Source organism: Aulostomus chinensis, chromosome 23 (assembly GCF_037954235.1).
Source record: "Aulostomus chinensis isolate RoL2024-O1b breed Wild chromosome 23, RoL_Achi_v1.0, whole genome shotgun sequence".
NCBI classification, from domain to species: Eukaryota; Metazoa; Chordata; class Actinopteri; order Syngnathiformes; family Aulostomidae; genus Aulostomus; species Aulostomus chinensis.
Window position 1 is genome coordinate 18,085,051 of NC_141342.1, and position 25,841 is coordinate 18,110,891.

The 25,841-nt window shown below is 42.9% G+C and overlaps 1 protein-coding gene and 1 long non-coding RNA gene across 4 annotated transcripts in view; one reads left to right on the plus strand and one right to left on the minus strand.

The window, feature by feature from the left end:
* The window catches only part of ttyh2 (tweety family member 2), a 75,998-nt gene that overhangs the window by 30,057 nt on the left and 20,100 nt on the right, over nucleotides 1-25,841 (minus strand). For all 3 annotated transcript variants that reach the window (XM_086195180.1, XM_086195177.1, XM_086195181.1), the window contains exons 2-3: nucleotides 16,295-16,470; nucleotides 5,224-5,335 (exon numbers count right to left, since the gene is read on the minus strand). In XM_086195180.1, coding sequence (XP_086051306.1) covers nucleotides 5,224-5,335; nucleotides 16,295-16,470 — 288 coding nt within the window. The remainder of the gene's footprint in view (nucleotides 1-5,223; nucleotides 5,336-16,294; nucleotides 16,471-25,841) is intronic.
* LOC147239892 (uncharacterized) lies at nucleotides 963-12,141 on the plus strand. Its single transcript, XR_015111469.1, has 3 exons — nucleotides 963-1,104; nucleotides 9,911-9,972; nucleotides 11,055-12,141. It is a non-coding gene; the product is annotated as an uncharacterized LOC147239892 (long non-coding RNA).

Below are 25,841 nucleotides of genomic sequence, written 5' to 3' on the forward strand. Positions count from 1 at the left end.
AACTACCCACGAGAGAAAAGGGAAGTGTCCGTTAGTTTTGCGTCATATGAAACCCACCCACCAGTCCCTTCTTAAACTCATGATGCACAGGCCTTTTCAAAGTAATCTTATTGTCTTTATTAACGTGATCACAAGCGTCCGTCTGTTTGTCTCCAAAATGATTGAACGGAATGGATGGAATGGAATATAATATCCAAGGAACAACTGATTAAATTTATATTAGGATCAAATTGTAGATCCTGGATCCTGCAGACTGTTGTAGGCCATTGAGAGGGTATAGCTACTGGTGGTGTTTCTGAAAATTTCATGAAGGGATTTCGATCAAATTTCTTGAGCTCATGTGAAATGGTTGACAGATGAATGTTCCGTCTTTTGGTATGGTATTGATTTTAATCAGAATCTGTGACCCCGAAAACTGACTTTTGCATCATGGTCGATAACTCTGAAAAATCAGAGCATATCTTGATGAAGGCAATGTATTATTGCTGAATTTCTGAGAGAGATTACTCTCCTCGAGGTGGATCAAGACCTGTAAAATGTATTTTTTATAATTTGATGTAAATCAAGCTTAATTTTCTTGGCAACACTTTGCTACACAGACAACAATTTGGAGAAAGTCAAGTTGAGCGGTTTATTCTGATTTGAAACCACCTCAGTGTGATGAATACTTCATGAGCAATTTAGAGATATGAATATGGACGCAAACTGTGTCCGTAGGGCTCTAATTTTAGAGGTCAAAGATTTTTTTACATGAGCACACAGGGATGTCAGCTTTTAGAGAAGTATTCTTCCCAGAACTGTGTTTCTTCTCCTGGAATGCAACACATTTTTCTCCTTAAAGAATCACCAGTCTCTTTAACCCGTACAAATTGTAGGGTAGGAGAAATGATGATTCCCTGGTCTGCTCACTATCATTTAACTGCAGTAACTGCTGCTGCAGGGACAACCGTAGCAGTCACATCCATACATTCCCCATCTTTTGCTTCTCCTGGTTTAGCTCTCATCCTCAAAGATTGCTCCGATACAATTCCCCAGCTCTTTCCCTGGAATCCCAAGATGCTCCACTCACAACACCGAGGAATCCATCACCAAACTATCACTCTGGTAAGATGGAAAATGTATTCCCCTTAGTATACTGAATGTCTACCCTTGGGTATTCTCAAAATAGCACATACCATTAGTATCTCCAGATGAAGATGCCCAGACGACCCCCAAATCAGACACCTTGTCTACTTTGATTCAAAGGAACTGAACTTTTCAAGCTAATTCTAGATGTTCAGGATAATCCCAACAGGTGAGCCCAGACACCCTTTCGTAGATTAATTTCAGCCATTTTTAACCACAATCATATTCTTCACCAAGGTCATGAAGGCATGAATGAGTTGGAACTTAAATTGAGAAAACTGAGCACGTGGCTCCTCTGGGTTTTCTCAATTCCCAAAGACAGGCAGGCTAAACACCAGATTAGAATATGTAGCTGATATTTAATTCATTAAGTTTCACCCTTTTGTCTAAGACTGTGATAGGAAGATAAACACTTTATTTTAAAAGACCAGGGAAACTTATTGAGAAATGTGCTCATTCACCATCTTCACCAGAGCTACATGGCTAAGCTAACGGTCTGTGGGTCTCAGCTCCCTAGGGCACTCATAGGGGTATCTTCTGGTCCAGCTCTGTGGAGGATAGCATATAAGCACATTTCCTAAAATGCTGGCATGTTCCTTTAAATTCCTAATCCTTCACTCATTTTATAAATAGCTTAATACTACAGAAAACCTATTATGAGAATGGGGGGGGGGGGGCATGTGTATGTTTGTAATTATGTAGTGGGATCATGTCCAAACCGTGTTTGAGCTGAGGCCAATTGCTCAGTGACCGACCCAGACATTGACCCAGTCCACCGGGTGACTGCTGGCTGCCAAAACCTCTCACAAACACCCATCTCCAAACAATAGAGTTATTATTAGTGAGGCTACACACTGCAAACGCCACATCAGTCCCATTACAGAATATTTAACGCATCCTGGTTGGCTGGGCTCCACAAACGTCTCTAAATTGTACTCGGTTTGCAAGTGTGTAAAGTGAGAGAGTGAGTATGTGTGTACATAAACGCATCATAAGCATATATTCCAGACTGTAGCTAATCAAGTTCTAAATAGTAGCTGGGAAAAGTGTCTGGAGATAATGAGTCTAACTTCCTTCCTTCTAACTCTTATAAACTGAGTCTTTAGAGCCGAGCTAAAAGGCATTTGTGTGGGCCAAAGGGCAGGGAGGCCTTCATTGTCAATGATTTCAATACCGATTTCAGTCCTCACTCTGCCAATCAGACGGACTCGCAATGCTCCTTGTTCTTCCCCATCAAAGGGCTTTGTTTCCTCCGCTCATGGTTGATTAGGTGGGGGGAGACTGGGAACTGTGTGTGGCACACTGGGCTCTTTGTCCTGCTTGAGGACTTCACTCCTTAACAGTCTATAGATGCGTGCAATGAACTCACTTGTGCAAGCACTCGCAAGCATGTGCTCAAGAAAAGTCATAGGTGTATGATACTGAAATAAAAACCATCAAAATTACGTGTTTATATTCGTTCACACGTCCAGGAGGAACAAGAGCAGCAACAGAATCCGATGATGTTGATGAGTCTGGCTGTCTCAAAGCCACATACACGTGGAAAAGCGCTCTACGAGATTGATAAAAGGCAATCAGTGGACAATTCGTACAATCTAGAGAAGGATGCATCTATTCTTAGGCAGGACAAGCTTAATATGATTAAATTGATGAAATGGAGTAAATTGGAACCGATGTCTTTATGGCCTACGTTAGCTGGTTGACGGACATCACGGGAGAAGCTGATCCCATAGGGTAATCTACAGCACTGATCTTCCAACACCAGGAGGTTCTTATAAGTCTTGAGTTTAAATTATTTACAAAGTGCATCAATCAGAATCAGACGCCGGCAAACGGCTCAGCGTTGAAATCTTGATCCTTTTCACATCATCAGTGTAAAGCACTCGCACATATCAGCTCTGAATGACTTTTAAGTGACTGAAATGGTTTCGTGACGGCTGCCTCGCCAGCGGGGAGCTATTTTTTGCAAATAAATCCCGGTTTTATGGTAAATTCTTCCTGTGGTTTTCTGTTGTTTTTCATCTTAAATATCATACAAAACCCTGCATAGTGACGCACAATTTCACTAGATTGACTGACAGTTATTTTAAGTATCATGAAAGTGATGACATACTTTCTCATCTTTTTACAGTGAAAAGTACCTTATCTATAAAATGATTCTCTTTTTTCTCAAATTATGTTCAGATGTAAGAAGAAAAAAAAAAAAAGGTATTTAGATGTTTTCCGTCATTTACTAAGATGGACCTGTCTTCTCCTGGACGGCTGTGCTGTCTTTTAAAGCAGAGGGATATGTTAAGAAGCTCTCTGTGCAGCGAGTGAGAGAGTAAGTGTGGTGTGGGCTCTTAGCGAAGTGTTTACGACTGAGGCCACGTTGAGTCGCCACGCTGGGTGGCTCAAATATCACATTAATCTCCATTAACACAGATGGAGCCTTAATCCCCCACTCTTCAACAGCAAGCCATCAAGTCTCAGCCTGCACGGATGAGAACGTTGCACCGTTCTACAAAATAGGAGCACGTGCGACTACACAGTCGTGTCTGGTTTTGACACGCCCTTCGCTTATTAGGAAGATTGCATTGTGAAAATTATCACATGAGGTGTACAACTTTTTTTTTCGTCAAAAGTAAAGGAGATACCGACTGGCTTTACTAGCTGCCTGGATTAAAGACGGATCAGTGAGATTACAGTGGAAAAATGAGCGAGGACTCAGCCAGCGCACACCTGCCAAGGAGCTAGGCTACGTGGATTAAGAATACCAACACAGTGTCATCAAAATCTGTTCATACATTTTCTTTCCATGAGCCAAAATCAGGTCTTCTAGCTCACCGATCCAGAACGCGGTCCATATATTACAACCTCGGCTTTCATCAAATCAGGTAACTGTCAGAGGTACTGGCCATATTTTGGATTATATAGATCTTGTGGATCACAAATTTAGAATAAATCCAAATGACTTCCGTTTGTTTCGACCAACTCACGTGGATTCAAAAGAATTTGTCCATTGAAGCACGGAACAGCTTCATCCAGGATCTACAATTCGATCCTCCAAAAGTTAATCGCTTCTAGTTTGACCTGTTCTCCCTCCAAATTCCACGAAAATTGTCAGATGTTCCGCTGATGTACAAACAAACAACAGCAGGGAAAAATGACCTTCAAAAAGCTCTGGCGGTTTGAGGGATACCAGTCGGACTCCAAGCTCCTTTTCTGTATGACGTTATTCCATCGACAGCATTTTTTCTGAAGTAGTTTTACACCAGAAACTTTCCCAGGGCCGTGGTGTCTTCCAGGCGCTGGACGGCTCTGGTTTATATTTGCTGATGAGTTGCTGTCTCGTCTTCCTTAAAGGATGATTCAGTCACATCTTAGTTTTACAGTAATTTGCTGTAAATAAACATTCAGATCCTCTCCAAGTTGAAAATATCCGCCGCCGTTAACTTTTTTTTTCTTCTTTTTTCGAAAGTCGCACTCCAGACCCAAATTGGAAAACATTTCTTAAGTGTCAAAACTGGCAGAGCGAGATACACTTAGGTGTCTGAGAGAAGATGGAAAGTGAGGCGTATAAAAATAGACAAGGATCACACGCGACAAGTGAGAAAGAAAGTCACAGCGCTCTGTGTGTGTGTGTGTGTGTGTGTGAGAGAGAGAGAGAGAGAGAGAGAGAGAGAGTTTTCTGTGTGCAGAGGTTGTGCTAAAACATTTAAAGACAAACTAAATCGAATCTTCTTGGCGTCCCGATTCTCGGGGCTGAGAGTGTCTGTGTGTTTCCATGCAGCTCCATTAATTCGCCGCACCTTCATAGAACTGCGCCAGTAAAACACAGAAGTCCTCTGATGAATCCTCCCCTCATGAGAAGTAAACTGTAAGGCTGATTTATTTCAATGATCATTTTTCCTTGCTTCACTGCTGAGAAGTTTTCTTAATATTTTGGAGGGGGGAAAAAAAAAACATCAAAATTTTTACAGTAAATTCAAAGTGTTTTGATTTTTTTTTCCTTTTTCTTTTTCCAAAAATAGCCGATAAAACAAATTTTAAAAAACATCCCGATACAACTCTTAAGACAGTTACTGTGTGTATTCTGTACTGCAGTGTTTCACCTACCAGACTGTCCACACCGCCCAGCGTGTGATTGGCATTGTAAAGAGAGTAGGTCAACTGGTACACACCATCATTGGTCTCGCTGTTGCCATAGAAACCCACACCCACTGCCACGCTGCAGAGGGAAGAGGCACAGAGGGGGAGAGGGTCAATTAATGTGAAAATCAGAGTACAACAGCAGGCTGTAAACCACGGACGTCCGCAGCGATGTTCCTCACACGCGCAAGTCAAAACAAATTAGCTTCTGCAGGTCAGAATAGTCCAACCTTGTGCAACAGGTAGAGCACGGAGGAACAAAATCATCACCTGCAGAGGATTTTATGAATATTTCATGCGAGCTGGAATTATCTGAATTGAAGCTCTATGAACTTTCAGCTTTGGCGTAACAAGGAAAATACAAAAGCTTTTTTTTTTTTTTACAAAAGATATGAAAGGGCTTTTTTTTTTTAGTCCATTTAATAAAGCGATACACTTACACATGCATGCAACAGAAAGGCAGAGTTGTGCGTGTCTGTGTCTCAGGGGGCATCTTGGAGACTTCACACACATAAAGCGTGTAATAGCAGATTCATTCTGAAGTTATTTCGCCTGGGTAAACCGCAGCGCACAGAGCTGTTCCTCCACTCGCTTCTTTTATTTGCGATAAAACGTGAAGATTTATTGTTATTAAAATACACAGAGATAAGTGATAATCAGAATGACGGAACTGTTTCTGTGTGCAGAAGAAGAATGCTGAGCAGAATATAGCGCCCGAGCTGCCAGAAACTGTGTGGATTTTTGTGTTCCTTTATGTAAATAACACTCTTTGAACAACAACAACAAAAATGTAGGATTTCAGAATTCATAATTAGGAAACGCTTTTGCATATTCAGTCAGCCAATGATTTAATTTGTTCAGCCGGAGCACAAAACACACATAAAAACACAGTTTTCCTCACGCGGGCAGTGACTCCGTGCGATATGATGGGATTTTTAAAGCTGCTGAACAATATCTGGCGACATAAATCCCACAAAAAGAAGTCACGTCTCACGTCGTCCTCTGAAACTCAGAATCAAAATCTTCTGCAAAGAACATAACAGCTTTGTTACACCAGACATTTGCACCGGTGTTGGACACTGAAGGTTCAAGTTCAGACCAACTCAGATGTACCCGAATAAATCCTTGCAATAAATCTTCCCTTCATGAGGCTCATAATGTTCAGTTTTTACTGAACCTGTTGAGACGATTTATTTTAACGGTCTCTTGGGGGCTTTAACTGTTCTGATTTACTGAGATGTGTTCCTTCTATTTGTCCATCTTATTTCTATGAACGGAGGCTGACAAAATACCAGAAACCACCGTCTGTGTAAGTCAGTATTATTGAAAAACTGCGGCCAGGTGTACCCAATAAATTTAATTAATTAGCTTATAACCAAACAGCACTCATGGATAGAGTTAATATGGGATCCAATTCAGTCCCTTGAGCAAAGAAAATAGCGTTCCACTAATTGACTTTTATTATCAATCGATATTTTATGACCTCATTAATCCTACCAAGATTTTATGAATACAGGCTAGACTTTTCTTAATGAGCTAATAAAACTTAAAACAGCTTTCTCTGGGTCTGTAATCACTGCAATCCATCGACAGCTAAACTCAATAACTGACCATCGCCTCGTCCCAAAAGAGGCCCCCGATGAAGGCCAGGGGCAGGGCAGGTCAGTACCAAAGGGAGGGTAAGCAGAGGTGAGACACAGAGCACTGTCCTCCATAAAAGATTTGAAAATGAAAAACAGTCATCATCAGACTGTGAAGAAATGCCAGTTTTTGACATTTATTGTTGCGAGCCATTGAACTGGGAAGTTGAAAAGGAAAACCCTCCAACGGAGAAGCTCAATTATTAATGTCAGAACTTGGAAACCCAGGCAATATGCACCCAGCCCAAGTCTGCCGACAAAAACGCACCAGTGATAGATAATGGCTCAGCTCTCAATAATAAGCACCTTTTCATACATTTGAATGAGAGGCAATGTGGTGTTTGTGTTGTAAAACATGAATTTACACAGCTTCTCTTCGCTAATGGTGCTGTGGTAATCAATATATGTCCTAGTAGTCTTAGTATACAAACGCTGGTTTACTGTAGGCGCCCATGTTTTCCTCTACGACGATGCACGCAGATCAGAAGTCAGAAAATATGTTCTTATCCATTCTGGTGAGTTAGCATGCTAACTAGCTAACCCTGGTTCCGTCAGAGGTTAATTTAAGTAGCAACCAAAAAAGGTGTAAGGACCTCTCTGGTCAATTCACAAAAGGTCTTAGTGAAGCTAATATGATACAACGAACCATACCGAAACCATTCTAAATGCAGCTGACAGATGGTTTTGCTTTTACGGTATTCGGGGCTACTATGCTCTTGCTAACAACAGAGCTAAGCCAAGCTATAACCATTAACGGTGTCATTGCAACCATGGCCTCCATCTTACGGTGTTACATCCAAAAACTACTTTTTACCCCATAGACTTACATTGTAAAAGACGTTTTTTTTTGCTTAGCTTTTGGCCTCATAACTACCCCCCAAATTAAATTTTAACCATCGCAATCTGATCCGTTTGGTGCGATAAGATTTGGAAATGTCTAGAAAAGTTAACGAAGGGCTAAAACAGAATTAGTGGTGGTGCAAGTTCTCTATGGACCTTTGCCGCTACTACATCTTGCATGCTAGCATGTCCTTTTAAGGGACGTCAGACTGTTTTGGCTTTATTGCCCGCTGGGCAAATTTTATATGAATAAATGATGTCACGCCCCCAACACTTTATTCATTTCTGTTGATACAGCCATGCTTTAAACAGAGTGACCCTGGCCAGCAAAGCTTCTTGCAACATTTTCATGGACTCACTGAAGCCTGGCGGGGCTAGCTGTGCAGCAGCAGAGTAAGGCTGGATGGTGCAGGTGGAAGAGAACAACAGCGGCTATTTTCATAATTAATACAACAAGTAGAGAGTCTCATTAACTGACCCCCTGCAGGTAAAACTTCCACCGAGCAGGTTTTAACATACCCTCAGGGAGAGACGCAGAGAAAAAGAGGAGGAGGAGATGTTTTAAAGACAGAGAATACATGAATAACTAAAAGTGTTTGCAGACAGAAACATGGGCGGTGTGGAGCCGTAAGGTGACAGATACAGAAACTCAAAAAAAAGAGAGAGATTGACAGCAATCCAGGCAAGTTGTTTAGTGTATATGGACAGTCTGGCAGAGATTTATAGGACAAACAGGAGAAGACAGAGAAAGAGAGGTGATCAAATAAGAGATTTAGCCTTCCTCCAGCCCCCCCCCGGGTATGATAATGACGAGCAGGTTCATTGTATTCACTGGATGTTCTCCTTTTGTTATCCATCAACCGACACCAGCTAAAAACAACCATGGGAGTTGCTCTTCTTTCTTTCCTATTTTTTTAAATACCTAAACAAATCCTCTTAAGTCACAGACACTGAAAAATGTATTAGTTAAAAGTAACTGGGAGAAGTCTGCACTTAGTTGAACCGTGGAAATATTTTAAGGGTAGAAGAGCCTAATTAGGGAAACTGGGAGTGGTGAGGAGGGTCGCTGTTGTTGTTTTTTTAACTCTCTCCGACATTCCCTTTTTGCAGCTCCTTAAAATATCAGATGATCGTAGATTTGACTGGGCGTGCAGTGCATAAATGTCAAAAAAGCAAAACAAATGTGAACAAAAAGACAGGAATTCAAAGATGGAAGCAAAAGTTGTAACAGTAAAAACGCCCTTGGCTAGACATGTTTGAATATTTTACATTTTGCCCAAAAATGGCAGCAACAAGGCTCCTGAAGTGGCAAATATAAACAGATGGTTTTATAGTGTAGCCTACCCTCCTGAGGTCTCTGCAAGCCACCCCCAAATCCCCAGAGGGCCTCTATTATAACACATAAACATCTCCACTCATGCATGCATATTTATCTCCGAGCTTGAGCATTTCCAAAATAGCAAAGTCGAGAACGAAGATGGAAGAAAAGTTATAAATTGTCAGTTAGTAAAGACGGCTGAGGGCTTTACAAACACGACTAGTTTTATTGCTGATAGTTTTATATTCTCTAAACTTACGTGCTGCACAAATTCTACACCGGATACAATTGTTAACATCTCTCGTATTCTTCCAGCTTCAGGGTGTCAAGAGAAAAAAAAAAAAACAACACGAAAAAATATAATTCCTTCCCCAACAATAATTAATTACAAGCAACATTCAAAGTTAAAGGTACAGTTTGTAAATCTCCTGTAAAAAAAAACAAACAACAACAAAAACAAAACACGGTCACATGGTCTTTAGCCACCAAGCTAAAAGTAAGAAAACATCCAAATATTATTTAAAGCTGAAGACTGATGGACTGTCCTTTCACAGAAATGAGTGCACGTTTGTGCATGTGTGCCAATATGAAGACCTTTTATGAGTAAAATGATCAGTTTGCATACGCTGTTGTATAAAACTACACTGGACTTCATTGTCTATGATGTGAAAATGACATTTAGTTTGATTTAAATGCATAACAGACTTTTATCAAGGAGTCTCTAGGTTAGTAGATTCGGTGGAATCGAACATTGAGAAGAAGTCCAGACTTAAAGAACCGTCACAACATTTATTTACCGAGTTGAGACTAAAATGATTGATGTTACTTTATTTCTAATTGTTTTTCTTTTTTCCAGTGTCACCTGGCGCAGGCCCGCCCCGTGTCTAACTCGTTCCCTGGACAACAGGATCCTCTTCTGTATGTATTTTTAACAGCGTATTATCGCAGATTATTTAAAGGTTAGAGGGCAGTTTTGGGCCATCAGCTAACATCACATGAACATCACCACCAGACATGAACTGGACTCTACCGCGAATATCCCCTTATAATCACGCTAACACCATTACCTCATAATCAAATTAGCTTTTCTTATTGTTAAAAAAAAAAGAGCCTCAGAGTTGAACAAGTTACAGCTACGCAATACCGCGAAACAGGTACTTGAACTGCTCACTGTACATCTGCGAGTATGAAAAGAAAGAGAGGCCCCTGTCTGAGTGGCTCTGCTGGACAGACGTCCTCAGCGTGAGCAGCTCAGTCTTTTACAGTAAAGTATAATTACACTGCTAATCTGCAACCATCGCTGAGTGACATCTGCTCCGGCTTCCCCAGCGTTAATTAGAACGGACGTCGTAGCCTATGAGCGTCAGCCTCGGTCGCGCATAATTAGAGCGAAGGACAGCCAGACAGAAACAATAGAGAGACGAAAGGGAAATAAGCGAAATGAAAAAGGGCACACAGAAGGGGAGTAAGGGAATCAGATGAGGGACACTTGATTTCCCACAGGATGGGTCCCCCCCCCCCCCACACACACACACACACCCATACACACACACTATATTAAGTCCCACAACTTATCAAGTTGGCCCATGTAAGCTCTTTTAATCTACTCCAGACCAAAACTGCTCACTGTAATGGGATTACTATTGAGCATTATTTAAGATAAAAAAGAACAAGCCAAGCACTTGTTGAGTGGAACATTGCAGAGCAGAGGTGAGAACACCAGTCGGACGGAAGGACTGGATCCATGCCACAAAGACTGGGAATGTACGGAGTCCACCTGATACCGGCCCAAATCCCTCGTTGGATATTGCAAATATATATAAATAAATCTGATCTGATCCATAAGGCCAAATTCCTCCATAAACGCTCAACGTGGAGAGTCGCTGGTAACACAGACATGTGAGTTTGCGTAGCTCTTTCTTTGTGGAGGCGGAGGATGAAGCTGAATTACCTGTTTCACATTTATGTCGGTTTTTTTTGTTATGGCTTTTTTTTTTTAGGTGGCAGGTGAAGCAAAGTGCAACAACAACAGAATCGTATTCGTCGCTGCTTCATCCTTGTAAAAGGTGCTCTGGAACTGGGGACAAACCAGGAAAATGAAAGAGCTTTCATGAGCAGACTCCTCCAAAAGAAAAGCAAATGTCCCCAAACAACATTTGTTTATCGTGGAATGACAAAGCGTCCGGTCCGAGAGGAGCACAGCCAGAGGTGATGTTACTAGATCTGCGAGAGGAGCGAGCTCAAGGAGGTGCACGGAGAAGTCAACTGAATGACAGACATAAACGGGGGAATCAGCTGTTCGATGACACAAATCCAGACGATCGGCGGGAGTTTAAAACAACCCTCACTGAGCAGAGTTCCACGTAGACGAAATCACGAGATGTTTTAAGACATTTTGCACGGTTTATAAACTCACGTTAGATTGATAATCCGTGGTCACACATTTAAAGCTCGATGGTGAGATGAGGGTGCGTTCCATTCGGTTCCCTCTGGACTGGTACAATGGGAGTCCAGATGGACACGTGGCTCTGTACCCTGAAGAGTTCTGTTGTTTGCTTGCGTCCACTTCCACAGAGGACGGAAGTTGTGCTGGCGCTCCTACGATATGCCCACAATTACATTTCCTTGCTAAAAGCGCGCAGCCACACGTGGTCCAGCCCACGTCTAACTTTAGGCTGGGCCTAAAACCAGCACTGCAACACTGCCGACAACTTCGTCACCATCTTCTCTTGTAATTATGCTAGTTCGATAAGTAGTGGGCAATAACTGTGCTATTTTCACTGTCTGAGTTAGCTGAATATTTGTTTGAGCATGGAAGGATATTTCACCCAAAAAGTATAACTTCCATTTCAACGACTGCATCTGGGTGTCTTTAACTCATGAAGAAATGCTCTTTTTTTTCTCCACAAGACTCCAGAATTCTAAAAATTCTAAAAGCCACCAGCCACATATGTGCAGCTTGAAGCTAATGGAGACTGAGTAGTTGTACACAGTGCAGTTCAAAGTCATTGTGGATTACCGATCACACAACTAGGTAACGACTGGATGGTTTGAGAGTTTGATAAAAGACATTTTGGGGCGGTTTTGCAGCTACTCGTTGGTCTCCATTAGCTTCAAGCTTGAAAACATGTAGTTGGCACATTCTGACTGCTAGAGATGCCAAGAAGTCATAAAGGGGGAATATTTTTTATGAGTTAAAGACACCTAACGGTGAATCATTGACAGGCAAATTACACTTTGGGTGAAGAACTGCTCTAATGCCAGAAATATCATTAGCAAGCTTAGAAGTTCATCCTTTGAAGGGCAATAAGGTGTCTTTCTGCAGTAATAAAAACTGTGTTTTTGCCAGAATTTTCAACAAAGCCCGCCTTTGAGATATAGACAGGCTGGGAAAACCCCGCATTGGACAAATTAAAGAGAGGAATAAAGGCAGTCGTGCAGGGTTCTATCCTTAAGGCAGCAGTGGAGACTCTCATAGCAACATCAAGGCCAGATTGAGGGGCAACGACGGCTGTAATGTAAATCTCCACCGTAGTAGAAGTAGTTTTTCTGTCTAAATATAACCGAATCTTCACCACAGTTGAGTCAAAGCAGAAAACGGTTTTATATTTGAGGATAAAAGCGTCACGACTGGTTGCTGAGGGGAGGGAACAGCTGTGTATTTTGGTACTAAACCTTGAGGACTTCCAGTAAACTACAATTTGCCGCTTGCAATTGATTGAGAGATCTTGCAACATACATGTTTTATGTGAGGAGAGTTGCCACTTTTTAGGTCTATTTTAAAATACCCCACATTAATAATTCACAATCACGTAATGAAGACTGGTTTGCTGGGTTGTATGATAAAAAAGGAGAGAGAAGAAGAAAGAAGAAAGGCCAATTACATCCCTTGAAAATCCCCCTGAATGAATGTGTGTGACATCAAGACATCAAGCTAAGTGTTTTTTGATTGGTATTTTACTGCTGTAGCGCCTCAAAGGTATTTTAACTTCATATTTCTCCTCATACTTTTAGTAGCCGGCATTTGGTTTTAAATTTATTTGATCGATTTTTTTCTTTTTTCTTTTGAACTTCAGTAAATTACATGCGGGTCTCAAACATATACTGACGCAACCCGAATGTGAATCAGTGATTCCAATGTGCAGACAGAGAGGCTTCAGTTCACACGCAGCCACGAAGTCCCTGTGCTTCCATATGACAATGAACCTTATCTTAATAAAAAGACACGTCATAGTCGTAGACTGGTTCAATAATGGGGCGGCACGGTGGTGCAGTGGTCAGCACTGTGGCCTCACAGCAAGAAGGTTCCGGGTTGGGGATCTTTCTGTGTGGAGTCTCCATGTTCTCCCTGTTCTGTGTGGGTTCTCTCTGGTACTCCGGCTTCCTCCCACAGTCCAAAGACATCAAGGGGGGACGAGGCTGATTGATACTCTAAATTGACCGTAGGTGTGACTGTGAGTGTGAATGGTTGTCTGTCTCAATGTGTTGGCCCTGCGATGGACTGGTGACCTGTCCAGGGTGAACCCCGCCTCTCGCCCAGAGGCTGCTGGGATAGGCTCCACCTCCCCGCGACTCTTAACAGGATAAGCGGAAGAAAATGGATGGATGGATGGATAATTCAATGATGCTCACAGGCTGCTAAATATGACCGTCATATGGTTTCATCCACTCCTTCGACACCAGGTTCTCTTGGCTACTCTGTGGGAAGCGCTCATCTCATTGGCTCAGCGTGTTCTACCCAACCCAGTGTTGAAGGTTGGACAACGTTAGTCTGATAAAGTTTGAAGACTGACGCAGCAGCACAGCTAGCTTGTGGTAGCACAATTTTGGGTCTAAAAGTCGTGACATATTACGGCAGCGGTTAGCGAGTGTCTGCCGGACCTCGTGTCCTGTGTACCATCGACGCTGGTCCACCCTTGACAGCAGCCATATTAGCATGTTGAATACGCAGCTCAGAGAAAAAGCTCTGATAAGCTGTTATGCTGATGGCAATCCGAGCAGAGAAAGATGCCGTTTAGTTTTTGCATTGATCATTCAACGCAAACATCTTTACAGTGACTTGGTACTCTAGGATGAAGCACCTAAAGACCAGCACACAACCGTCTGTACACTGTACGTCTTCCAATTTCCCTTTTGAAGCGACAAATGCAGACTTGCTGCCACCTGCTGGTTTGGGGAGCAATGCCGTATTTGAGTTACCTCAGAACTCTGAGGTCAGATCTGGGGAACGACGTCACACCTGAGTTGACCGCATTCCAGTTGAGGAAGTGGGGACCAGTAAGAGCAACCACCGTGTGCTATTGACGTAACATCTAAATATCTGATATCGTCCCAACTTAAACAGAACCTTTCTTTCTCAGAGCAAAGTCAAACAAGCACGGAACACTGGTGCTAGCTAGCTAACAGTCGGCTGTCCTCTTTGCCGGTCCGGGGCATCGGTTCCAAGATCATCTACAAAACAAAGAAAGCATCTCTCATCCTCTAAAATAACCCTGCGCAAACCCATTTAAGTTTACTGAACAGGCTTAATTTCCTCATGCATAAAATGTAGCAATTAGAATTAAAATTCATTAAAGGCTATTACTTGCCGTTGTTACGATGGTGACACAAGAAGCTGCATCAATGAAAAATGTAATTTTACTCATCATCAGTAACCTGTAACCTCCTGTCTATTATCTGGCTCACTTAATCCACCCGGCTGTGTTAACACGAGGTTTTTACAGAGGCAAAAATAAATAGGCTACGCTTGATAGATTGTAAAGTCTGCGAGTTCATGCAAGTATTAAGCCAGAGGAGTTAATTACCAGACTTTTAATTCCTGTGCAATATCATTGCTTTCAAGAACAGTACACTTCCTATAGATGTAAGTGTGGGTCCATTACATGAATTATATACAACCCCCTGAATATCTTTTCAAATAGTTAGTCTTATTTTCAGTTTTTTTTTTAATTAATTACCCTGTAGCTTTCTTTTCCTCATGTAAGTGAAAAGACTGTTTCATTTAGCAGTGTTTCTGCTCTATGACAAGCCAGCGTTGCCAAGTCATGTCAATTTCCGAGCCATTTTGGTTGAAAGGTGGTGTAAACTGTAGCGCGCAAAGGTCAAGTACCACTATTATCGAAGTTTTACCATTTTGCCGTGTAAAAAAAAAAAAAAAAAAATCCTCTCCCCGACAGTTTGAACAATTCACATCACATCTTTTTTTTTTCTAACGAGATACATTTGAAAAGTGATGTCATTTCTTCCAAAGCAACAGTGTAGTAGTGGAGGGTTTCTATTACACCACTCTGAGCAAGTGGGTATAGTTTAAGGAGCAGTTTTGAACACACACACACACACACACACACACACACACACACACACACACACACACACACACACACACACATCCATCGTCGTCTTCCGCTTATTCCTTACTAGTAAGGGTCGCGGGGGGCTGGAGCCTATCCCAGCATCTATGGGCGAGAGGCGGGGTTCACCCTGGACAGGTCACCAGTCCATCACAGGGCAAACATACAGAGACGAACAACCATTCACACTTACATTCACACCTACGGTCAATTTAGAGTATCAATCAGCCTCGTCCCCAAATTGCATGTCTTTGGACGGTGGGAGGAAGCTGGAGTACCAGAGAGAACCCACACAGGAACAGGGAGAACATGGAGACTCACACAGAAAGATCCTGCGCCCGAGCCGGGACTCAAACCCGAAACCTTCTTGCTGTGAGGCCACAGTGCTGACCATGCAGCCCTCACACACACACACACACACACACACACACACATATATATATACATACATATATATAAAAGATGGATGAGAGACCGATCTTATTAAAAGGAAGGAAAAAGAGGCAAGTCTACGCTATAATGTGAAACCACACCACAAGTATTTGCAGGGGTGCAAAGAGACGCTTGGATATTCCAAAAGAGAAGTGGACGGACAGGCTTGTCGACCAGAAAGAGAGAGAGAGAGTGAACACCTGGAGAATACAAATGGGACAGCGGAGTCAGGCAGACAAACAGGCAAAGAAAGAGTCAGACGGACATATATATGGAGTTATTGAACGCCAGAGGAAACCGTGAATGAGCAGTGAACAACTCACGCCACTCCCTGTTAGGAATACTGACTAACTATGACAGGGAACGGGGAAACATGACACCAGCAGAGTCTGTGGTCACGCACTGTAATCGGCAGTTAGCGAAAAATCAAAGCACTTGATTCGTCCTGATTCTCTCACCATGTGATGAGGCCGGCGGTGACAGCAGACCAGGTGACGCAGCAGGAGTTGGGCTTCTTGCTCTCTTCCTCCTCCTCGTCTTTGCGGCAGCAGCACAGACAGCTCAGGTAGATTGCCAGACATAGCAGGTTCAGGCCGAGGCCAGCGGCAGCCACACAGCCCAGGAATATGAGAGACTGATGGAGAGAAGGGGCACAAAAATCACAAGAGACACATTAGGATCAGGTTTTGCCTCCTACGGTGAACTGTTTGACCAAGAATGAACAGTCGAGTCACATTCCTCCTCGTTTCGAGGTGTTTCACTTTCAGTGGCAAATACTGAATGATTCTGCAGTTGAATACCAAGGATTACAAATTATGAATTCGGAGAATCATGCATATCATTTCCCTTAATTCATAGAGGACAATAAGCATCAAAACTATCAAGGAAAATTCTAGGTCACATTTTGTATGAAATTAATATATAGATTGTTGTGAAAGCAGTAGCATTCTATGAGTCACAAAGTATTTTTTAAGATAAGAGTACTGAACCATTGTTAGTATTTTTCTAAAGCACCACTGCTTTTAATTTCTTCAACCAAAATATAAACTGAATGCACACCCACCGAAACTTGCTGACAAAAGAACCATTCATGGGCTAAACACCCAACAGAATTATCAAGCGTCTAACTGGATTTACATTCAAAGAAATACGACTCTAAAATTTGGACCTGCTTGATATTGTTACGCCACAAAGCAGCTCAACAACAAGCTAGCCACAGCTAGATTTGTGATGCTACATACCTGGCAGTAGTTTGCTAACAAGCTAGCCTGAGCTAGATTTGTGATGCTACATACCTGGCAGTAGTTTGCTAACAAGCTAGCCTGAGCTAGATTTGTGATGCTAAATACCTGGCAGTAGTTTGTTGATAAATTAGCCTCCACTAGATTACTAAAGCTAGACAGCTAGTGATTGTGTGCCAATAAGCTGTCCCATGTTGGGTATGAAATGCTAGCAGTCAGTATTATGTTAACAAGCTAGCTTCAGCTAGATTTATAATGCTACATAGCTAGCCATAGTTCGCAATAAGCTACACTCGGGGGGGGGGGGGGGGTCTGTAATAAATCAATTATAATGAATGAACGCATTCATGTCCAAAATTTGTTGTATAATATGTTTGCGACATTATGACAAAAACATGTAATGGTACGACACAAAGAATTAGTTGCAACGCGGCTAGTTAGCGGTCTCTAATGAATTAGTACTTTAAAGGGTTGTGTAAAGGTAATTTCAACTTTTGTCATTTCAACATCAGTTGCTTATCATTCATCTTCCATTTCACCTTCCTCTCTGGGCCAAATTTTAAAATGACATCAGATGCCACAAAGCTAAGGGTTTCCTCCACTGTGAAAAGCAGCATATGACAAAATATCAGGATAACGTTCAATATTAAAGGTTACTGTAATTAGAAGAGGAATGTAATAATACTTAGAAACAACCAATGTGTACACCCCAGAAATAAGGCCAGAGGTATTCTGGGAGGCTGTTGACCTCTTTCCCTGGACCACTTGTCTCCAGTTGGAGAGCACACACCTCTTCCAACATCCCTGCATCTCTCCTCTCCTTTAGCACCCGTCCCACCTTCTGTGAGAGACGGAGTGTTGTGACAAAAATAGCAACAAGACTGTCCTAACAGCCTCCAATGAATTCGGCATCCATCTGTGAGCAGATGGGTTTATTCAAGCATGTCCCCACCCCCATCCCCCACTCCTCTCACCCTCGACCCACAACACCCCCTCTTCCTTTCTAGTTTCTCTGAAATATTTTTGGTGCTGAGCCATCTGTTCTCATGCTGTGATGTCATGTGTCCTGCAAGTTGAGTAGTGGGATTAAAATCCAGAAAAGGAAGAATCTGCAGGATTATGACGATGATGGCTGTGAAAGTGCTGGTAAATCACAAATTGGACAATCCTCAGGAAACCTAAAAACAGCTGTTTCTGGAACTCTTATGTCAACTTTGCTGACAAGAGAGGGAGAGACAGAGAGAGAGAGAGAAAAAAAAAAAAACAAGTCAAATATATTATCATCTATTTTTTGCACCACATATCCAGCCTGGCTCCTCGCACCACTCCATCTGTCGGGGCGCTGCGCCTCATCTTGTCTCATTTCACGGATACATGCCTTTCATGTAGAGGGCCTCACATCTGCTAACAAAAGAAAATGCAAGACGTGTCAAGGGAAGGATGGAGGAAATCAGAGGAGGGCTGAGAGCTAAAGGCTCCAGTCACTGACCCCTCAACTTTCCCATGATCTTCGGTGCCCCATAAAACTAGAATTAACGGGCATTCATCACGGCAGTTTAAGGGAAGGGATCGTAAATGTCTGACTGGATGTGTTCGGACAGATGGATGACGGTGTGCACCAAGGTGAGACGAGCGAGACAGCGCCTTGTCTCATCGCAGGCTGGGGAGGTGTTTGGAGTCTTGAGATGTAGGGTAAAGGTGGATACCCTGACTATGAGGGGTGTGTGTGTGTGTGTGTGTGGGGGGGGGGGGGGCGCTGTGAAACAGACAGAGGATAAAAGGTGGGGGCTAACTAAAGGCACAAACACCGGCCCACCCAGCCTTTCATATCGTCATGGTAACGTGCAGGTTAATGCCCTTGCAACAGGGAAGGAGGACGAGTGAAAAGGAGAATTATCATAGCCTGTTTGAATTAAGCAGCATGTGACAGGCCTGCTTAAATTGCCAAGCCTCTGTCTTGTGATTCCCTGCAGCCAAGCAAAACAGAGAAAGGAGGGAATGTGTGTGTGTGTGGGGGGGGACCAAACTGGTAGACAGTTCAAGGCAGCTCCTCAGAGCTAATATGATGCATCAAAGGAATACGTAATCCTTTTGTAGTAGTTATTTCTGATGCTTTGGCCTCTAAATGCTCTTAAAAATCCACTGTACCAAACATCGCACGCAACAGAAAATGTATACTTTGTCTGGAGAAACAATCGCACGAGCTGCCTCTAAAACGGCAGGACAACGCTCTCCACTTTCGCTCTCGTCTTTGTTTCTTCTCTGTAGTAAGGCGCTAAAATAATGGCTTCTAAATTATGGAGCATCCATTCAGAAGTAGGGGACACACACGCACATGCACACACGCTGTATGCGCATACAAAGACCCACACATCACACAAACCCATCCTGGAACCATCACTTCCCCGAGTGCTTCAACCTTCCATTAAGTTTAAAAACACCATTCATCTTTTACTGACCCGGACACACGCATCGGCTCTTCGCTAAAGTCAAATTGGCAGCTCCGACCACTTAACTGCTATTTAAATCAGGTCTGTTTCCTATAAAAGAACACTCAATATGTTCACACCCTTCTCCTACTTATTCTTTCTTAACTCCAGAGGCCCATTTGCTGTCTTCTCTTGTTTTGTTTCCTCTCAATTGTCTGAGAAAGTCCGAACAAATAATGAAGAGGTCATGTGTCCTCTCCACAAAGACATCTGCGCGAGTCATCGTCAGGATATCGCGGATCCACGGCTGACGAAACGAGTGCAACTGACTTGTTTTCACTCAGATGATAAACTTTCCTCTTGATTACAAGAAGAGTCCAAAAACTCAGGATAGAGAGGAGGCCGTGTAGTTTAGTACTTTCTCATGTGACCACATTCTGTTCTTATAGGAATTTTTTTTAAAAATTGATTTCGATATTAAAAGCGCAAGGAAATTTAAAAAAGAAAAATTCTTTTGGCATTTATTGTTAAAGCGGTGAACCATGTGACCAAAGACACCAGTTCTAAAAACTATAATAATATAATCTTTGCAATGTTGTAAACCACGGTCACCTTTCGGAGAACTGAAATAAAAGTTGAATGAATTGATAAATAAAAGGGATAGAAACGGGGCTGCTCGCCAATGTGCGGAAATTCTTGCACAAACCTCGTTAAAAAGACTTCAGGGTTATTTAGGAAGAATAAAATCTGTTTTTAAGGTCAGGAAAAATCTTGGTTCTGCTGTGCTTTAGGCTATTCAGCCTTCAACAACGCTGCAAAGGATAGGGGATGATTTTTATGATATCTAACGATCAATCTTGGTTGTGGTTCAATCATCCATCTCCATGTTGCCACGTTGAGGGAATCAGATTCCATCCGCTACTCCAGTCGTAAATACTATGGCCACCAGGGGGCGTTTGTCAGTTGAACGTAACTATAAGTCATTCCGGAGCGCTTCAGTTTACAACCCATTCATTCATTGATTCATCGTCCTCTGCTTATTCCTTTCTATTAAGGGTCGCGGGGGGTGGAGCCTATCCCAGCGTCTACGGGCAAGAGGCGGGGTTCACCCTGGACAGGTCGCCAGTCCATCGCAGGGCCAACACACAGAGATGAACAACCATTCACACTCACAGTCACACCTACGGTCAATTTAGAGCAGGGGTGGGCAATCATGGCCATGGAGGGCCGTGTGTATGCACTTTAACAGGTGATTCCACTGATTAACACACCTTCAGCAACAGAAGAGTGTTAATCAGTGGAATCACCTGTTAAAATGTTTGGTTGGAAGGAAAACCTGCATACACACGGCCCTCCATGGCCATGATTGCCCACCCCTGATTTAGAGAATCTATTAACCTGGTCCCCTCTTGATGTCTTTGGACTGTGGGAGGAAGCTGGAGTACCAGAGAGAACCCACACAGGAACAGGGAGAACATGCAGACTCCACACAGAAAGACCCCGTGATGGAGCCGGGACTCGAACCTAGAACCTTCTTGCCGTGAGGCCACAGTGCTGACCACTGCACCACCGTGCAGCCCCCAGTTTACAACCCATCCTACCTTGTTCCTCTTTTTCTAGGACAGTCTCCAATTATCCATACAGCCAGACGGTGGGGTGAGCGAGAGGCTGCAGGCAATGACAAGAGTAAAGAAAGGATGGAGGAGCTCACCGAGCGGGGGGAAAAAAAAGGAATAGAAAGGCAGGGTGATAAAGTGTTGGAGGGAATACTGAAGGCAAAAAAAAAAAAAAAAACAACCCAGTGAGACAAAAGGGTGAGGATGAGAAAAAGTGAAGACAGAAAAAAAAAGAGGGATGTTAGAGGAAAGGCATGCTTGAACGACCAAGTGTGTGTTTGCACGTGCCTATGTTCATAAAGGGAACACAAACAGAGCTCCCTCATCCCCATGGCTACCTCAGAGAGACTCTTCATTACTCATGCACAGCCCAGTTTCTCTCCCATTACAAGCCTATTGTAGATGGTTTTGCCCTGAGGCGCTTACTTTGCATAATGCTACAATTTTCCCAAAATACAGAGCAAACTTTTGAATTTGATTGTTGAATGTAAAACCATAAGTGTGTGGCAAGACTCTGCAATAAGTTTTGTCCCAAAGGACGACTAATGGAGATGGTAACACACAAGTGAACCCTGCAAAGTTCACAAGAGGAATATTTCTCTAACCTTTGGAGTCGTCTGTTACTCACAAAAACTCTCATGTAGCCGCTGTATGAACTTCAAGGAACCCAACAACCTTTGGGGGAATTGGCTGATGTGAGTTCCCTCACAGAGCCAGACGGAAGGACAGACGCCCATCTCTCCTCTGTGCTGCCAGAAGGTGCCGAGACCCACAGCTGGCTGCTAGTTAGCTTAGCATAATGAACGGTGGTCGGTAGTGGGTCGCCGTGGCAGCCTGTCAAACCTCATTCAATACATAAGGTTTAGAACCGTGGTTTGCTCGGAAGTTATCATGCTAAACCTACAGAACAAAGTCAGCCATGAACAGCAGAAGCGGCCGAAGATTAAAAAAAAAATTAAATTTCAACGCTTCAGTGTTTCAAGAAAAAAACCCTTCTTCAGTGTGCAGTGGACACACAATGTTATGTAACTCCCACACAAGTGTTCCCACATTCCTTCTGACGTAGCCCAATTTTTGAATTATTAACTGTTTTAATTATCAATTATTTAGTAATTTTCCGAGCAAAACTGTCACGTGTTTACCGGATCCAGCTTTAATACTTGATAAGCGATTGAGGCTGCTGTTTTGGAACAAGCAAGCAATTTGAATACATTTTCTTGGCTGTGCTTCACCTACAAGTTGCATTTTTTTCAGGTTTTACGGACAAAAAAATAAAAAGATTTGCAAATGTACTTGTAAATAATTGTTAGCCGAAACCCACATTTGAGTAAAAGAGACATTTCCAGTCTTAAAAAAACTGGTTTTATGCCTTCAATACATGTGCCTGTCACAGTGACACTGACCTTCGACCATTTCATCATTGAGTCCCAGCAGATGTTTATGGCAAATTTGGAGAAGTTCCCTCAAGGTTGAAGTGAGGTGACAGTGACCTTGACCTTAGTCCTTTGAACCCCAAAATGTTTTCAGCTCATCCTCGACTCCCAGCGAATGTTTGCGCCAAATTTGAAGAAATTCTATCGAGGTATTCCTACGATACAGTACTTTAACCAGAATGGGACAAACAATCAAAAAAGCATAAAGGCTGCAGACTACGGCAGACATGATAAAAGAGCTGGATGGACAGAATAGGATGGCTACACACACACACACACACACACACACACACACCTGCAGCCACACACCTATATCGACCCAAGGGTGTATCATTATGAGCCAGTGATAGCCTGGAACCAAAATGGCCCCGAGGGCATTGGATGAGTCACTTACACCCCCCCCCCAGGTCTCATCAGGGGAATAAAATACGCCAAAAGAAGGATGACAACACAGATGGGACTGAGAGATAAACAGACACTGATGCTGAAACGGACTATAACTCACGCTTCTGGTAAATTTAACACACATATAAAACTAGAAATTCAAAGAGAGATCTGAGGCAGCTGGCTTCAACAATAACGGCTGAATTAGCTCTTAACTTTGGGGTGAAAATAAACCTCTAAATGCTCAACAACAACAACAACAACAACAACAACAGAAATCAATCTTGTGTCGAATCTCTGTGCTTCTCTCTATGAGCGGCGAACCTTGTGGGAGGTTAAATCAAGTGTAGAATCCAGATTGTGTTAAAGGCTTCACAGTCACAAAAGATCAGCTTCACTCTATCACACATGGATTTCTTGCAGTTTCTCCTAATGCTTTACAACTACGTGGTAAGCCAGGCAAGCTAGCATAAAGAAAACACTTTTTTCGCTCTTAGCTCCCATTGTTGGTCACATTATCAATTTAATTAACAGTATACATGCCAAAGAAAGCACTCGTAATACTGCTAACATAAGCACGCATCATCCGATTTCAACTAGGAATGTCAAGTCATCTACAAGCTGAGATACACAGTCAGCCAGCTAGCACAAATGGTACATTAGTGTGTCTTTGGCTGTTCAACACCTATTTTCTTTCCCCAAAATGATGTGGCGGCGGGTCTTCTGGCTCGAACGTATCCACGCTGAGGAAAGTGGGATGTGTGACAGCTCCAGATTATGGGCAAGACTTCTTTAGCAACTACAGGGAGCACAAGATGCGTTTTCTCTTTCTCTGTCTCTGAAGGATCACGCTGTCGTCTCCCAGTGTATACCGTCAGGGCCTCGGCGAACGTTATGCAATGTCACGCTCTGGATAAGCTCACTTTTCAGCGTTCCAATTAAATTCCACATTATTCCCTGCCTTCTTATCCCGTTTCCCTCCAAATGTATCACAATACTGCAGCAAGACAATCTTGAAATGCCATTTCAGGCGGACATTAACACAGAAATCTTGCTGTGTAACCCACTGGTGAAAGCTGGGCTTTAGCGGAGAGAAGGGGGAAAAAAACAGAAGCAAATTAAACAGCCTAAATCGTTCATGTCTTTTTCTGATGCTGAGTGCCCATTAAAAATCTATTTTTAAAACCCAAGTAGTGATCATAATTAAAACATTGCGACAGAAAGCACCTCCATCTGTTGCAGTGCATCTGCTAAGCAGACGTAAGTCACATCACAGCGGAATTCCACGAGCTTGGAGTGGTGCTAAATGCATGCTAAGCAATCTCCTCAAGCATGGCTGCTCCACAGCAGGTGGCAGACAACTATGTGTAGGTGGAGAAGGTCTCCAGGCACAGTGTGTGTGTGTGTGTGTGTGTGTGTGTGTGTGTGTGTGTGTGTGTGTGTGTGTACTGCCAAGATAGACAGTGACATTCCTTCAACATGATGGGGGTTAAACAGGTGTCAGGTCAGTTAGGGAAAGAAGAAGACATGGATTAAGAGGGTGATTCCACCTTGAAAGTCAATGCCAAGTGAGCAGCAGGAGCCTGGATAGGCTGCCGAGCGACAGCATAAGTGCTTCTTGTCTTTTATTTAATGGAATAGTGTCGCAGAAATCCTCCTAAAACCTGGGAAGTGATTAGCATTGTAGCATTACTGAATGTCAGGTTCCCTTGTCTCAAAGTCAACAGGATTTTTTTCATGAGCTTCTGGTTAAATGTCTTAAAGTCTGTGGTTAACACACAGCTTAAAAGATAGGTCGTTAAATACTAAACTTAATAACAAGTACAAGTGGCTAAACGGGACCACAGAGATCTAAAATAAGTGTGAAGCTAATGTATTTGTGGTGACGCTGAGGTCATGTAACCTCAGACCAGTCCCCTCGTGTCATAACGTTAGCTTTGCAACTCCAACAGTTGCGTTTCTACCTCAAAAATCCTAAGTGTTCATTTGAAAGGATGAATTAAATTTTCTGTCATGATTAAACTCCAACGTACCAACCGCTTTTGGGCTTTTAGTCAAGGGAAGCCATAGCAATGCTAATTTAGGGGACTGTCCATCAAAAATAGGTCTTCCCTGCACTACTCCATGGCAGCAATTTAATATTACATAAAGGTTTGGTTTTTTCCAAGTTACTGGCGAAACAGCATAACACAGAGTGACAGAGAAGATGCGGTCATTCCCATAAATTTAATGAAGCATTCACATGATTTGAATGATTAAGTGGCGCACAAGTTTTTGTTAGTATTCAATGAATGTCGCCAATCAGTGGGACTCCCGCAAAGCCCTGCAGCGAGAACCTGAGGCTAAACGCTTCCCAACCCCAGCTCAGTCGTCATTTTTTTGCACCTCTCTGGTTAAAGTTCAAATGACAGCTCAGATCTAATAAAGCTCCGTCACATTCTGAGGGAAATTATGAAAGTTCAGGCTGAGTAGCCCAATACTGAGGGAACATAGAGTTCTTCTAGAAAAGTTCATGTGAATGCCCTCACACCCATGACTCGATATGATGAATTGGAACCACCGTGCAGCTTTGAATGAAGGCTGCCAAAAGAAATATGAGCTCAAATGGCGTCACCGCGAGGTAAAGCCCCACCTCCCCCATTATCACTGACTCGCTGTCTTCCTGTTTCACTGTGACACACGGCTGAATGCCCCAGGGACCAGGGGGCTTTCTGGCACAGTGCACTCGGCTTGGCCTTCCCATGTTCACAGCTGGAATGACATTAAGTCCCAGTAAAGCGATCCATGGGTTATGGATGAGAGGAGGAGGAAATGGGATGAAGGAGGGTACTTCCCTTGCTAAAGGATCCTTGAAATCTATTTGAGCTGCCTTCTCTTGCCCCCAACACTTTGCCATGACCAA